Source organism: Pleurodeles waltl, chromosome 3_1, assembly GCF_031143425.1.
Source record: "Pleurodeles waltl isolate 20211129_DDA chromosome 3_1, aPleWal1.hap1.20221129, whole genome shotgun sequence".
NCBI classification, from domain to species: Eukaryota; Metazoa; Chordata; class Amphibia; order Caudata; family Salamandridae; genus Pleurodeles; species Pleurodeles waltl.
Window position 1 is genome coordinate 1,967,644,187 of NC_090440.1, and position 15,181 is coordinate 1,967,659,367.

Below are 15,181 nucleotides of genomic sequence, written 5' to 3' on the forward strand. Positions count from 1 at the left end.
GAATAGTGGAAAACCAAAGTGAATGATTTAAAGTATTTTTTATCCTTTAGTTATACTTTTTTGAGAACCTGACAAAGGAATGTTAATAGGTCTAAACAGATGGATATTAGGTCGAAGAAATCAATAAACCATAGAAAGTGTACATTTTCATTGGCAACTGTTCTATGATGGTTTCGTAATCGAGTTTGAATTTGTGAATACCATCAATAAAGGTGTGATAGCATACTGACAATGAGAACGTTGTAATGTAAACAGCAGATTATTCTTACTTAAAAACATCCGGGGTGTTCGCAATCAATGCACATTCGCTCTCCGTACTTCTTAATTGGATATATAAACGTTACTTCATGATTGCATATGGCTGTCCCACAACTCACATCTATTTATAATGCAGTGAATGTTTTGCACAATTGGGAAAGTTGTTTGATCCAGGAAGCTGCTTCTGAATTAACAACTTCCCGCTTAAAAAATGTCTGGCCCCTTATTAAATACTTTAAAAATATTAGCTTTAAGACTAGAGAAGCATAATTCTGCTTATCCCATAGGGACTACATGGAGATAACATGTAAAGAACTGCAACTCTGTTTTTCTAGGCCAGTAGTCTAGAGCAAGAGCTCCAAGCAGTCCCTAGGTGCTCCATTCTCTGGATCTAGGTGACAACTTAGGGGGTCATTCTGACTCCCGCCAGCCGCGGTAACCGCGGTGCCGGCGGGAGCCGCCAGAATACCACTGCGCGGTCAGAAGACCGCCGCGGTTATTCTGTGTTTCCCGCTGGGCGGGCGGGCGACCGCCAGAAGGCCGCCCGCACAGCGGGAAACCCCTTTCCACGAGGATGCCGGCTCCGAATGGAGCCGGCTGTGTGGAAAGGGTGCGACGGGTGCAGTTGCACCCGTCGCAAATTTCAGTGTCTGCTATACAGACACTGAAATTCTCAGTGGGGCCCTGTTACGGGGGCCCCTGCAGTGCCCATGCCATTGGCATGGGCACTGCAGGGGCCCCCAGGGGCCCCACGACACCCCATACCGCCATCCTGTTCCTGGCGGCCAAAGCCGCCAGGAACAGGATGGCAGTATGGGGGTCGGAAGCCCCAGGGCGGCGCAGCAAGCTGCGCCGCCATGGAGGATTCCCCAGGGCAGCGGAAAACCGGCGGTACACCGCCGATTTTCTGTTTCTGACCGCGGCTGTACCGCCGCGGTCAGAATGCCCTTGGGAGCACCGCCAGCCTGTTGGCGGTGCTCCCGCGGTCCCCGGCCCTGGCGGTCCATGACCGCCAGGGTCGGAATGACAGCCTTAGTGTTCTGTCTACAATACGATTTAACTCTCCAACATGTCCTTTAGGGCAATTCTTCATTCATTCCTGTATCACAGGCATTAATGCTAATAGCCACACAGTGGCCTGATGATGAGCCTGTAAGTGACTGAAAGAGGTTAAAATGTCAACAGTTCCACAACCATACTAGGTCTCATCCTGATTTCCATGAGGCTGTTCGATCTGCCTTTATGTAACGACCTATTATTACTCCTCTGCCCCTAGTCCATTACGTTGGTTACCTACACCATAGCACCCACTCCACTGTTTATGATTGAGTGATCACCGTGGATGTTGAGCACAATAATCGCTGTTGTTTGAAAATAATGCTGGATTTTGCAATAAATATGTGTTAATTGACTAGATCTATATTTTTTATGAAATTCATTACATTGGTGAGTTATTTACCATAAACGTTCTAAAAGTATCTTAATTTAATCCTTAGTAAGCCAGGCAGTAAGTATGATGTGTGGGTACAGCCTATCATATGAAAAAGTAAATCGGACGAGTGATGGCATTACCCTTAAATGTGATTTTAAAAAGTGGCAATATACTGGCAAAGAGGCACGTTTTTGAGGGTTACACTCAAAAGGGGTGCCTTTAATCAAAACAGTATCATAGGGTACATATCTTTAATCCTGACCGGTACCAGTGAGGTACATACATGGGTAAAAGGCTATTCCCAATTTTCAGAAATACAAGTTGCAGAGATAAAAATACAGCCGTCAGTCCCAAGCGGAGATCAAAATGAAGGTACAGGAAAATCAAACGATCCCATAGAGGCAGTGCCGTAATGAAGGTCGCCACAGTCCCCGCGATGCAGGTGGGGGAGGTGGGACTGACTTCCAGGGTTGTCACCTCAGCACAGTAGACTGTGCACTGGCGGCAGGCCCCTGACTGGGTCCATGGGGCCCCTCCAGGGACTCCACAGTGGGGACCCTCCAGTTTCTTTACACCACTGTATAGAGGCAATTGGGGATCCTACCTTTTCGTATGTGGCAATGTTTTTTTCTTATTGGGAAATTATTTAATTTACAAGCTGCTTTATTCATTGTTTATTAAAAAAAATAACTTTTAAGGTCGTTTTGCTCGATTAAGCACTAGATAATAAACGAGGGTACAAACTAAATCCTGTCTTACATGACCACAGCCCATCGTTTTCTGAAAAAAAGTAAATCAATAAACTTTCGTTTATGTTAAAGTAATTTGTAACAAAAATTATTTTTCGTTGCCACAGGTGGCGCGCAGTACAAGTAGTCCCAAAGATGCTCCGGAAAAAGATGAAGAAGTCAATGTTCAGAGCAGCCGCAGAGGGGAATGTAGAAGAGCTCAGCCGTCTGCTTGAGGAGGCCAAGACATCCGCGGAAGACTACCCAGAGCAGTTTGTGAGAGGTAAACTGTATTTCAAACTGAGGGTTTAGTATGATAGAAATCCTATGTGTCACGATACATTACAATCCCAAACACTATGAGTGCTAAAACACACATTTCTGAAATAACCGGAAAATACCCACCATCTCCCATGAAGGCCTAACATCATTTGGGGGACAAATATTAGAATGCTCATTGCACCAAAGCAACAGGTCCCTTTCTCCTCACCTCGCCTACGTGTGGTCTACATAAAGTAGTTTAACACACTTGATAGCTTTACCGAGATTTAAAAAACACTTTAATTGTAAAAAACCTTATTTGGGTAAAGAACCTATGAATTTCGGACTCACACAGCAACTATTAGCAGAGCCTAAGAAACTAAAGATTGCAATAGAAAGAAGACAGTAAACAATAAAAGCCCACGAACACATTGCAAACCTCTCAGTTTGTCAGAGGAAGGATTTTTAACACAAATGCACCTCTGCTCGTACACCAGTCCACTCTATCTTCAGGGCCTATACTTTTTCGTCCTGGAAGGGGCCCTTGAAATAAACATGTAGCATAGCGATCAAAACAAAAAAAACTATGTAATGCAAAACAAAAGATTAATTTAAGACTTTCCTACATTTCGTCCACAGATTTTCTCATGAGTACGTTAACCTCTACTGATACTGGGAAGACCTGCCTGATGAAGGCATTGCTAAACATCAACGACAACACTGAAGGAATAGTGAAATGTCTGTTGTCCTTTGCAGAAGAAAACGCCTTCCTAAACAGACTTGTGAATGCGGAATATACAGAGGTAGCTTACAAAGGTAATCACATACAAAATGTATAAAGATACCAGTGGCTTGGTAAACCACACCGGTAATATTATGGTTAGACCTCATAATAATACTACAATTTTGTGTTATTATATTTAATGTTCATTATGTATACAAATTATGTTATGTGCATGTCAGTTTATAAGTCTATGTATTGAATATACGGTTTAGTTCTTAGAAGTAGTTTGTGGACTGAAAGTATAGTGCTATATAAAATATAAATGCAAAAAACAACAACCAATGAGCATCAAATCTATGGACAGGGGCACATTTTGGAGCACTGTGTGCAGATTCATCAAGTGGTACCAAAGTTGATATGTCTGACTGTGATAAATGAGGTGCAGTAGTATGACTGAGTCATACTTTAGAGAGGAGATGCTGTCTTGTATTTTATTAGCATCGTTTGACACATACATCGACAGAACATCGACAGGACAGCAAGGATAGCTTTGTTTTATGGTCACATGAAGCAACCCCAGTATCGTGAACCTGAGTTTTACATCTAAAACCACAGGGCCCTTCAGCAATCGGTTGGTACTAAGACATGCAGTCTTGCAGACCTGCAGTGTCATGTACTATATTCAAAGAAAAAAACATCATTCTTAACCGAGCAAATGTGGCTGTGGACTTGAAGCAGGCTGTAGCTTCAGCGGACATTCAAGTAATCTAGAGGTCCCTATCAAAAAAATCCAGGTAAAGGCAGTAAACAGATTTCCTACAATTAATAATATATGCCTGATCCAGTAAGACACAATCAAGAGCTAGCAATTCTCAGCACCACTTCTCCATAGGGCTTCTATACTTTTAATAAGCCAGTACTGTTAAATGTCCCAATTAATGCAACTCTTTTAATGGGACAGCCATTGTGCTTCTATAAAGGACAGCCAAACGTTAACATAGACATAACCTCTACTTTTCTACAATAAATATAATATCTCAGTCACTCCCAGTATCCTCTGTCAATCCCAGAACTCTCAGTCCAAGCTCAATTTTTGAGCCACCATTAATCACTGAATGCCATACACAACGCAGGACCAGCCTACCTGAACCACAGCATCTCGTTCCACACCTCCGCCAGATCACTCTGCTCTACCCAGATGGCCCTGGCCACCATCCCTTGCATCCGCAAAACCACAGCCGGAAGACGATTCTTCACCCACACTGCATTGAAGAGCTGGAACAACCTCCCCTTGCACCACAGACAAATCCCGTCTCTCACCATCTTCAGGAAGAACCTCAAGACATGGCTCTTTGGATGAGGACCCTCCCCCCCCCCAGAGCCTTGAGACCCTCACAGGTGAGTGACCACAATTTACAAATACTGATTGAATACAACAGTGCGCATTTAACGACTCCGTTTCTATAAGTACTGATACCAAAATGAAAGTCTCGGTAGCCCAGACGCTATCATTGCCAGTACCAAAGTGCAAGGCCAGGTACCCCTGTTGCCTTCAGTGATTTCATCATCAGACTTGATCCAGAGAAAGAAAAGAGAACGGCAAATAGGAGATATGAAAAGGAAGAAGAGACACATAATCAAACAGTGAAAAATGAACACAAGAGTGCATTAAAGAGACAGGAATGGAGAGTGGTGGAAGAAAGAGGCATGAGGTAGAGTCAAGACTAGGCAGACTTGATGTCTGGAAACCATTGCCTTCAGCAGTGTTGATGGCAGATGAAGCAAGTATTTGCAATACAATAGGTCTTGCATTTGTGAGAGCTGTAGATATTGACGTTGTAAATGACAATGTCTTTTAAGTATGTATTTTGGATTGGAGTGTAGTGGATGTATGAACAGAGACACAGCTGCAGCACTGTCTAGAGCCCTAAGAATGGGGAATTACCACTGGGAACAGAGACACAGCTGCATCACTGCCTAGAGGACTTAGAATGGAAGACTTACCGACGGGAACAGAGAAGCAGATGCAGCACTGCCTAAGGGACTAAGAATGAGGAATTACTGCTGGGTCCAGAGAAGTAGCTGCAGCATTGCCTACAGGACTAAGAATGATGAATTGCCACACTGGGACCAGGGAAGCAGATAGCAGCACTGTCTAGCAGACTTAGAATGAGGAATTACCATTGGGACCAGAGAAGAATCTAGCAGCACTGCCTAGAGGAGTTAGAATTAGTAATTACCAATTGGACCAGAGAAGCAGCTTGTAGCATTGTCCACAGGACTTAGAATGAGGAATTACCAACAGACCAGAGAAGCAGCTAACAGCACTGCCTGTAGGATTAAGAAAGATGATTTACTACTGGGACCAGAGAAGCAGCTAGCTACACTGTCTAGAGGACTTAGAATGAGGAATTACCACTTGGGCCAGAGAAGCAGCTAGCAGCACTGCCTAGAGGACTTAGAATGAGGGATTACCACTGGGATCAGACAAAAGAGAAAAAGGTGGTGTTAGAAATGGGGTCTTTGGTTGACAGTCAGGTTACCCCCTGTTCAAGCAAGGACCCTCACTCTAGTCAGGGTAAAAGAGAATCACCCTCAGCTAACCCCTGCTTACCCCCTTGGTAGCTTGGCAGAACAGTAGGCTTCATCTTCAGAGTGCTTGGTGTAAAGTATTTGTACCAACACACACAGTAACTTAATGAAAACACTACAAAATGACACAACACCAGTTTAGAAAAATAGGAAATATTTATCTAAACAAAACAAGACCAAAATGACAAAAATCCGACATACACAAGTCAAGTTATGAATGTTTAAAGATTAAACTCAAAAATAGCGCTTAGAAACACAAAGGCCCATATTTATACTTTTTGACGCAAAACTGCGCTAACGCAGTTTTGCGTCAAAAAAATTAGCGCCGGCTAACGCCATTCTGAAGCGCCATGCGGGCGCTGTATTTAATCAATGACGTTAGCCGGCGTTAGCCGCCGGCGCTGCCTAGTGTGCGTGGAAAAAAACGACGTACACCAGGCAGCGCCGGCGTAGGGGGATATGGGGCTTGGGCGTCAAAAAATGGGGCAAGTCAGGTTGAGGCAAATTTTTCGCCTCAACCCGATTTGCGTCATTTTCTTTCACTCCCAACCCCCATAGAAATGACTCCTGTCTTAGCAAAGACAGGAGTCATGCCCCCTTGCCCAATGGCCATGCCCAGGGGACTTATGTCCCCTGGGCATGGTCATTGGGCATAGTGGCATGTAGGGGGGCACAAATCAGGCCCCCCTATGCCACAAAAAAAAAAAAAATGACTTACCTGAACTTACCTACATGTCCCTGGGATGGGTCCCTCCAGCCTTGGGTGTCCTCCTGGGGTGGGCAAGGGTGACAGGGGGTGTCCCTGGGGGCATGGGAGGGCACCTCTGGGCTCCTTCAGAGCCCACAGGTCCCTTAACGCCTGCCTTTTGCAGGCGCAAAAAAACGGCGCAAAAGCGGCCGTACGTCATTTTATTTGACCCGTGAATTTTGCCCGGGAGTGTAAATACGACGCACATGCCTCGGAGTCAATTTTTTAGACGGGAACGCCTACCTTGCATGTCATTAACGCAAAGTAGGTGTCCACGCAAAAAAATGACGCAAACTCCATGGACTTTGGCGCTAGACGCGTCTAACGCCAAAGTATAAATATGGAGTTAGTTTTGCGTCGGAATTGCGTAAAAAAAAATGACGCAATTCCGGCGCAAACAGAGTATAAATATGCCCCAAAATGCTTCGATGAGGTGTTAACACGGCGTCGTGACGGAGTTGTTCTCAACAAGCCGACACCAGCGGCGCCGGACACGGAGTCGCGTAGACCCCCAAGTACAGTACCTTTGGTGAAGAGTGAAAACAAGTTGATGCGCAAAGTCGGGTATCGCAGCGCCTGAGCGAAAAGTTGAATCCGCGCACTTAGAGCAGCATCAGTCACGACGTGGTGCAGCGACTTACACGGAGTCACGGACTTCAGCGGACTGCAGTGGCGTCGGGCCTGCGAAGGTCGTCGCGTTCCAGCGAAGATCACGGAGTCAGTTGCAGGCGTCATCACCAGATTCAGCAGCGGCGGCGGTCCGAAGTCGGCCGAAGTCGATTTCCTTGGATTTCCACCAGCTTTCCTTTCCTTTCCTTTCAAGGGCCCAGGGACTGGATAGGGCACCACTTGTCAGAGCAGGAGTCTCTCCAGAGACTCCAGGTGCTGGCAGGGAGAAGTCTTTGCTGTCCCTGAGACTTCAAACAACAGGAGGCAAGCTCTAAATCAAGCCCTAGGAGATTTCTTCGCAAGATGGAAGGCACACAAAGTCCAGTCTTTGCCCTATTACTCTGGCAGAAGCAGCAACTGCAGGATAGCTCCACAAAGCACAGTCACAGGCAGGGTAGCACTTCTCCTCAGCTCTTCAGCTCTTCTCTAGGCAGAGGTTCCTCTTGATGTCCAGAAGTGATCTAAAGTCTGTGGTTTTGGGTGCCCTTCTTATACCCAATTTCTACTTTGAAGTAGGCCTACTTCAAAGTAAAGTCTCTTGTGAATGTGAAATCCTGTCTTTCCCAGGCCAGGCCCCAGACACTCACTAGGGGGTTAGAGACTGCATTGTGTGAGGACAGGCACAGCCCTTTCAGGTGTAAGTGACCACTCCTCCCCTCCCTCCTAGCACAGATGGCTTATCAGGAAATGCAGACTACAGTCCAGCTCTACTTGTGTCACTGTCTAGTGTGAGGTGCAACCAGCCCAACTGTCAAACTGACCCAGACAGTGAATCCACAAACAGGCAGAGTCACAGAAATGGTATAAGCAAGAAAATGCTCACTTTCTAAAAGTGGCATTTTCAAACACACAATCTTAAAATCAACTTTACTAAAAGATGTATTCTTAAATTGTGAGCTCAGAGACCCCAAACTCCACATGTCCATCAACTCCCAAAGGGAATCTACACTTTAATCAGATTTAAAGGTAACCCCCATGTTAACCTATGAGAGGGACAGGCCTTGCAACAGTGAAAAACGAATTTAGCAATATTTCACTGTCAGGACATATAAAACACATTACCATATGTCCTACCTTAACCATACACTGCACCCTGCCCTTGGGGCTACCTAGGGCCTACCTTAGGGGTGCCTTACATGTAAGAAAAGGGAATGTTTAGGCCTGGCAAGGGGGTTTACTTGCCAAGTCGAATTTACAGTTAAAACTGCACACACTGACACTGCAGTGGCAGGTCTGAGACATGATTACAGATCTACTCATGTGGGTGGGACAAACAGTGCTGTAGGCCCACTAGTAACATTTGATTTACAGGCCCTGGCACCTCTAGTGCACCTTACTAGGGACTTACTAGTAAATCAAATATGCCAATCATGAATAAACCAATCAACATTACAATTTACACAGAGAGCATATGCACTGTAGCACTGGTTAGCAGTGGTAAAGTGCTCAGAGTTTCAAAGCCAACAGCTACAGGTCAGAAGAAATAGGAGGCAGGAGGCAAAAAGATTGAGGATGACCCTGCATAAGCAAAAAAGTTCAACAGGTGGGACAAAGATTACGATTACCCAGTAGCAAGCAAGGATTTTTAAAGGACAATGGCATACAGAAATCACAATGACTGGGTGGAGATGAACCTCACAAATCATCTACAACAGGTTGCTAAGGCACAGTACAAGCGTTGTCTAGGCTGGACCTAAAACTGTGAACACTGATCCTATTTCTTTTGACTCATTAGCACTGCAATTAGAGGGCACCAGGAGAGCAGGTAGTATCCTCTGTTTGCCGTAGGAACATCTAGCACTTTCCTTGCTAACCCTGGGTGTTTCAGGGGTCACACAGGCCAAAATAGGAAGTAAAGAGGGTTCACATAGGCCTCTTATCTCTCGACAGATTACAGTTGTTGCCCTTCTCCTAACACATCATCAGCAAATAGGAAGTTCTTGATAGGCTTGTGGTGGGACAAGAGATAACCCAGTGGTGTCATTGAGATCAAACAGTGAGTTATGTCACTTCCGCTGTCCCAGGTATAGCGCTGAATCGACATTTGTTTGTTGAACTTGCCAAAATCTGCCCTATCACAGGAGCTCCAGGTGGAAAAAGGTCAGAGGGAAAATACTCTGAGCTGAAGAGTGCAGATGTCAGCATCTATATTCTCTCCATCCCCCATTGTACCATTACAGCTCACAGGACTACTTGCAGATGCAGTGCGTGGGTTCATCAGGGAGACATCTAATAAATGGATAAAGTGCGTGGGTACATCAGGGAGACATCTAATAAATGGATCACTTTAATTTATGGTGTCACCATTTCATATCCTTTCATCAGCACTATTTTGCAAAAGATTTTCCTAACAAGTTCTGTTTGATTGATAATTTTTGTCCTGTTGTTTCAGGTCAGACGGCTCTAAATATTGCAATAGAAAGAAGACAGTATGATATGGTAAAATACCTGATCGAAAAAGGAGCAGAAATCAATGTACGAGCAAAGGGCCTGTTTTTCAATCCAAAATACAAGCATGAAGGCTTTTACTTCGGTAGGTAACCTTTGTATGTCACATCTCTCTATCTTAAGCACAAAAAAATGAAAAGTTGAATCCGCATTTGCTGATGGATAGACAAAATGACCAAGGAGAAAAAAATATTTATTAGCACAATTATCTCTAATAATATTAACATGTGAAAAGGCACAGCATCAGGTTACTCAAACAGCCTGTGTAGTCTGTCCACATTGTATGTCAGTGGTTGCATTATTATTTGGTTATCAGTTAAATGCTGCTGCACCAAACCTTTTGGAATTTTAAAATAACAATGTCTTTCTGTCTGTCTTATGAGAGGATGTTTGCATTCCAGGCCCCCCTCACCATCTGGAGGTACTGCCAGAGATCGTTCTCTATAAGCACTATCTCATTAGTTAACATTTTTGTTACCATGGCTCCATGGGGTGGTTATCAATTGTTTATTTTATATCTATACCTATATATTACGTACTGGCGGTCACCAGCAGGTAGTTATAGTTAGGACCATATTTCCATAGAAAAATAGCTTTTTGACTTGCCTATATCTTTGGTGCTGTTCGACAAATCTTCACAAAAGTTTCCAAAGAAAGTGTGCTGGTAATTCTTGTTGCACACGGAAAGTTTTGGGGTGATCTGTCAAGCAGGGGCTGAGAAAAAGAGGGGTTCAGAAAAAGTGTGTTTCCCATGTTAATTCCCATAGGAGTGTTGAACACGACTACAGCCCGAACTGCTGGACGTAATTTCACCAAATTTGGCAGAAAGATAGCTTTCAGTACGCAGATTGTGATTTTTGTTATTTGGTGTAAATCCGTTCAGAAAATTAAAGGAAATCAAAATTTTTATATCTAGGGCTGCACATCCTTCCCAACGACTTGGCGAGTATTAACAAGCTTGGACGGGGAACTGTAGAACTCTGATCGGCTGCCAACCAGGAAGTGTTGGCAGCCATCTTGGGACTCAGCTTCAGCCGAGTCCCACAAAAAAATGTGAAACGAAAGAAAAGTGACCTGGGTAGGGACACCCTGACCCCTTAGCTCTGGTGCTGGGGTCCCAGAGGGACCCCGCCAGGGCTAAAAAGCACTCTTTAAAAAATACAAACTGCCACAAATTTGCAACAACGTCACAAATTTGTGGCAAAAATTAAAAAAAGAAAAACAAGCACGTGCTCCCACGTTTGTTTAAATGAAGCCTCTAGAGGGGACCAGTTCCGGGGATGTGTTAACATAAAGGCGGGGGACACACGGGTCCATTGCCTCCCCGGGGCTTATTAATTTTATAATACGGTTGGGCCTGCTGGACCCCCTGCGGTCCCAGGGACTGCCACCTCCCTGACTGGGCCAAATAAATTATGAGTGTGGCGGGCAGAGCAATACACCCCAGCCGCTGGGACTGCCACCTCCCCGGGGCTAAATACAATGTGAATGCGTAGGGAAGGTGCAGCCTCCTCCCCAGCAGCCTTAGGGATGGCCACTTCCCTGGTGTTGAATTCAAACAATGAAGGGGGTCCGTCACAGACTGCTGGCCCTGGGGACCACCATCTCTCATGTGCTGTTTAAGTTGGAGGAAGGCCTAGTCCCCCCGAGAAGGCATAGTTGTACCTGGGCACACCACTCCCCAGGGCCCTCCTACTATGTCCTGGATTGTCCACCCCAGGACATCGCTGTTTGCTCTGACTTGGTGGGAGCGTTGACAGCTCCCACCAAGTCAGAGCAAACACTCCAGTTCCAGTAAGTGAGAGCTGTCAAACAGCTCCTGCTTTCTGGAAGAGGAGGCTTCATCTGTTTCCCTGCCCACAGAGATGCAGGCATGGAAACAGAGAAAACAATTGCTCTCACAGACAGGGAGCTGCATGTTTAGCAGCTCCCTGTCTGTGACAGCAATGCTCGCACCTGCAGCAGACAGGGAGCAGGCTTGAACCACGGTGGCCTTCAGGATCCCCCCACGGTCTCCAACCATTTTGACTGGGTACCCTGGGGGGAGGCAAAATTGCACAGCTGAGCCTCAGGGGATGGTGACCCCGGGGCCGAGATCAGCCAGGGGAAGGGGGCCACCCCCCCCCACAAAAAATAATATGTTAAAGCCAGGCCCTGGGGGATGGGGCCCCTGGGCTGAAATCAGCTGGGGATGGGGTTGCATGGCCCCTCTCCACCATACATTCTTTTTTTAGAAGGCCAGGCCCTGAGGAATGGGGTCACCGGGGCTGAAATCAGAAGTGGAAGGGGGATCACGCGGATCAGCAGCTAACTTCCACTGCACATGGCCAAAGGCCGCACGCAGCATTGGATTGGGTGGTTGGGGGTTGGATTAATATATAGGAATGAAAATTACTATGCTTTAAAAAAATCTAAGAAATTCACTCAAAAAACCAAAGGTTACAGGGATGTTATAGTTAGGAAATAGAATTTTAAAAAAACATTGAAATGCACTTAAAAAAACAAAAGGTGCAGGGATGTTATAGTTAGGCTCACAATTTAAATGTACACACACACACACATATATATATATATATATATATGTATATATATATATATATATATACACTCATGCCCTAAGGTAACGATAACTCACGCCTCTGCCATGCAACCTTTTCTCATCAATAATTTTACTGCAAAAGTTGCAATGATACTAATAATAATTTCATTGGAGATGTCATCAGTAATGTAATATGTCGGACAATTAACAGTGCATGGTAGGGGCGTGAGTTATAGTTACCTTAGGGCATGAGTTATAGTTTCTTGAGATAAGTATAACTATACCTGCTGAATATCTATGGTTTTGTGTATGTAAAATCTGAACTTCACTATAAGGTCTGTCTAACCATTGTTTTTTGCTGAATATATATATATATCTATATGATAGCCCAGTCGAAGGCTTCTGCCGAAACGCGTAGCCCATTTTTTCTGATGGCACCATGCACTTTGCACTTCTATGAAAAAATAATAAATCTGTTTTGAAAAAGCAATAAATCGTACCGGATTTTTGCTGTCTCCTGGGAATGCTCGAAGAAAAAATTGTAGTGGAGCAGGTTTCCTGGGCAAATACGATATATATATATATATATATATATATATATATATATATATAGATATATATATATATATATATATATATACTCACACACACACACACACACACACACATATCTGTCCCAAATTTCTAGGTTTAAAAAAAATTCTAATTCCCAACTATAACATCCCTGTAACCTCTGTTTGTTTCAGTGAATGTCTAGTTTTTTAAATAATTTTTAGTAATATTTGAGTACCTTACATAAGTCCAACCCTATGCCATCCTTTGAAGTGGGAGAAACATCTAGGCTATCCCCCGTATGGTTCTGGAAATTTCCTTCCTTCCCCTGTCTAGGCTCCAAGTGGTCTAGGGTGCCAAAGATTGGTGTCAAGCTCATTTGTGAGTGTGCTGGAGGTAGCCCATTGAAATGTAAGTGGGCAGGGATCATCTCTGCCACACCCATCCAGTCAGGATGGCCCATCCTGCTAACATTTAGTCCTTCTTTGTCTCAAGGTCTGGGAGGAATACACAAAGGCCAACTGCTAACTATTCACAATCACGTGCCCCAGGACACTGGCTGCAGGCACGAAATGGTTAGGACGAGAAAACGCCAACTTTCTGAAAGTGGTGTTTTCAGCCTTGTGAGTTGAAATCTATTTTTATCATTAAAGAGCATTTTATATTACAATTCTTTTGAGACCAAACATAACATTTCTACCTGTCCCAAACTAAGGTTAGCACAAATGACATGTAACAAGGTAACCCGGTGTTATCCTATGGTATAGGTAGGCCTCACTGTACAATTTGTGAGATTTTCACTCCCTGAACATATCAAACTTAAAGGTACATGTCCACCATTTTAAATACAATGAACCTTGCCCTACGGGCTGTTTATGGCCCACCTTAGGGGTGACTTATGTGCATTAAAACAGAGAGGCTTAGGCCTGGCAAATGTTTTTGTCACGTCGAATTTGCGGTGTAAAACTGCACACAGGCTGCAATTGCAGGCCTGAGACATGTTTTCAGAGGCTACTGAATTGGGTGGCACAATAAGTGCTGCAGGCCTACCAGTAGCATTTAATTTAAAGGCCCTGAGTACATGTTGTTCCACTTTACTAGGGACCTATAGGTAAATGAAATGTAAAATCAGGCATATGCCAATTTTACTATGTTTTAAGGAGTGAGCATAAGCACTTTAGCACTGATTAACAGTGGTAAAGTGTACAGAGTCCTAAAGCCAAGAAAAACTAATTTCAGCAACAGGAGGTGAATAGGCTAAACAAAACGTTTGAGGGAAGCCCATACCAAGGGCTGTCAGGTCTAACAAGTATTATCACATTTCTTTATGTAAACTTTTTAACTTGATACATGAACCAAGCTGGCTAACACTGCAAGTGTCCAATTTGCCTGCCCAAGGGATTGCCTAGTGCAAATGCCATCTAGTTCAAAAGCCTAACTGTACTGACTCAGACTACTCATTCTCAGAGGAAAAACAACAAGCTAAAATATTAACTGTGTTATTTTTGTATTGGCTCGTTAGGTGAAACTCCTTTGGCCTTGGCAGCATGCACTAATCAGCCAGATATTGTTCAGTTACTTATGGACAACCCCCAGACTGATATCGCCATCCAAGATTCCAGAGGAAATACTGTGCTGCACGCCTTGGTCACTGTGGCCGAAAACACAGAGGCTCAAAATGACTTTATAATTCGGATGTATGACATGATCCTAACACAAAGCAACAACAAGTCACTAGAAACTATAAACAACAAAGAGGGTCTCACACCAATGCAGTTGGCGGCAAAAACTGGCAAGACAGAGGTAAGATTCATCATCACCATCCTATGGTAGACAAAAGGACAGAGTAGTTAGTGGACTCTCAGGGAACTTATGGAATGAGTTAGGAATATACAAAGAGAGGGTGACCCATGGTTCCATTGCACTATGTATGTATTTACAGGGTACATTATTTGTATTTACACAAGCGAAAAGCCTTTTTTGATTTGGGCCCTGTATGCAGACATTCATGCACAATGAAGCGTATGAAATTTGAGGGTTGGGTCAGGAACTTAGGTGTTTCAAAATAATTAGATTGACATAGGAACTTAGTTATGGTTGTGGGCACTAACAAAACAATGTTTTCCGTCTTCTCCATGCTTGCATGCAGAAGCTTACTGTGAAGTGTAAATGGGTTAAAAAAGGTTCCCAAACCACCATATGTCAGTTAGTTTAGAAAATGTCTTTTATC

The 15,181-nt window shown here is 44.2% G+C and overlaps 1 protein-coding gene across 1 annotated transcript in view; it reads left to right on the forward strand.

Moving 5' to 3' along the window:
* The first annotated feature begins 2,552 nt into the window (after positions 1–2,552).
* Positions 2,553–15,181, forward strand: part of TRPV3 (transient receptor potential cation channel subfamily V member 3) — a 62,280-nt gene continuing 49,651 nt past the window's right edge. The window contains exons 1-4 of the mRNA XM_069221436.1: positions 2,553–2,701; positions 3,319–3,495; positions 9,805–9,945; positions 14,474–14,754. Of these exons, the coding sequence (XP_069077537.1) occupies positions 2,575–2,701; positions 3,319–3,495; positions 9,805–9,945; positions 14,474–14,754 (726 nt within the window). The 5' untranslated portion in view covers positions 2,553–2,574. The remainder of the gene's footprint in view (positions 2,702–3,318; positions 3,496–9,804; positions 9,946–14,473; positions 14,755–15,181) is intronic.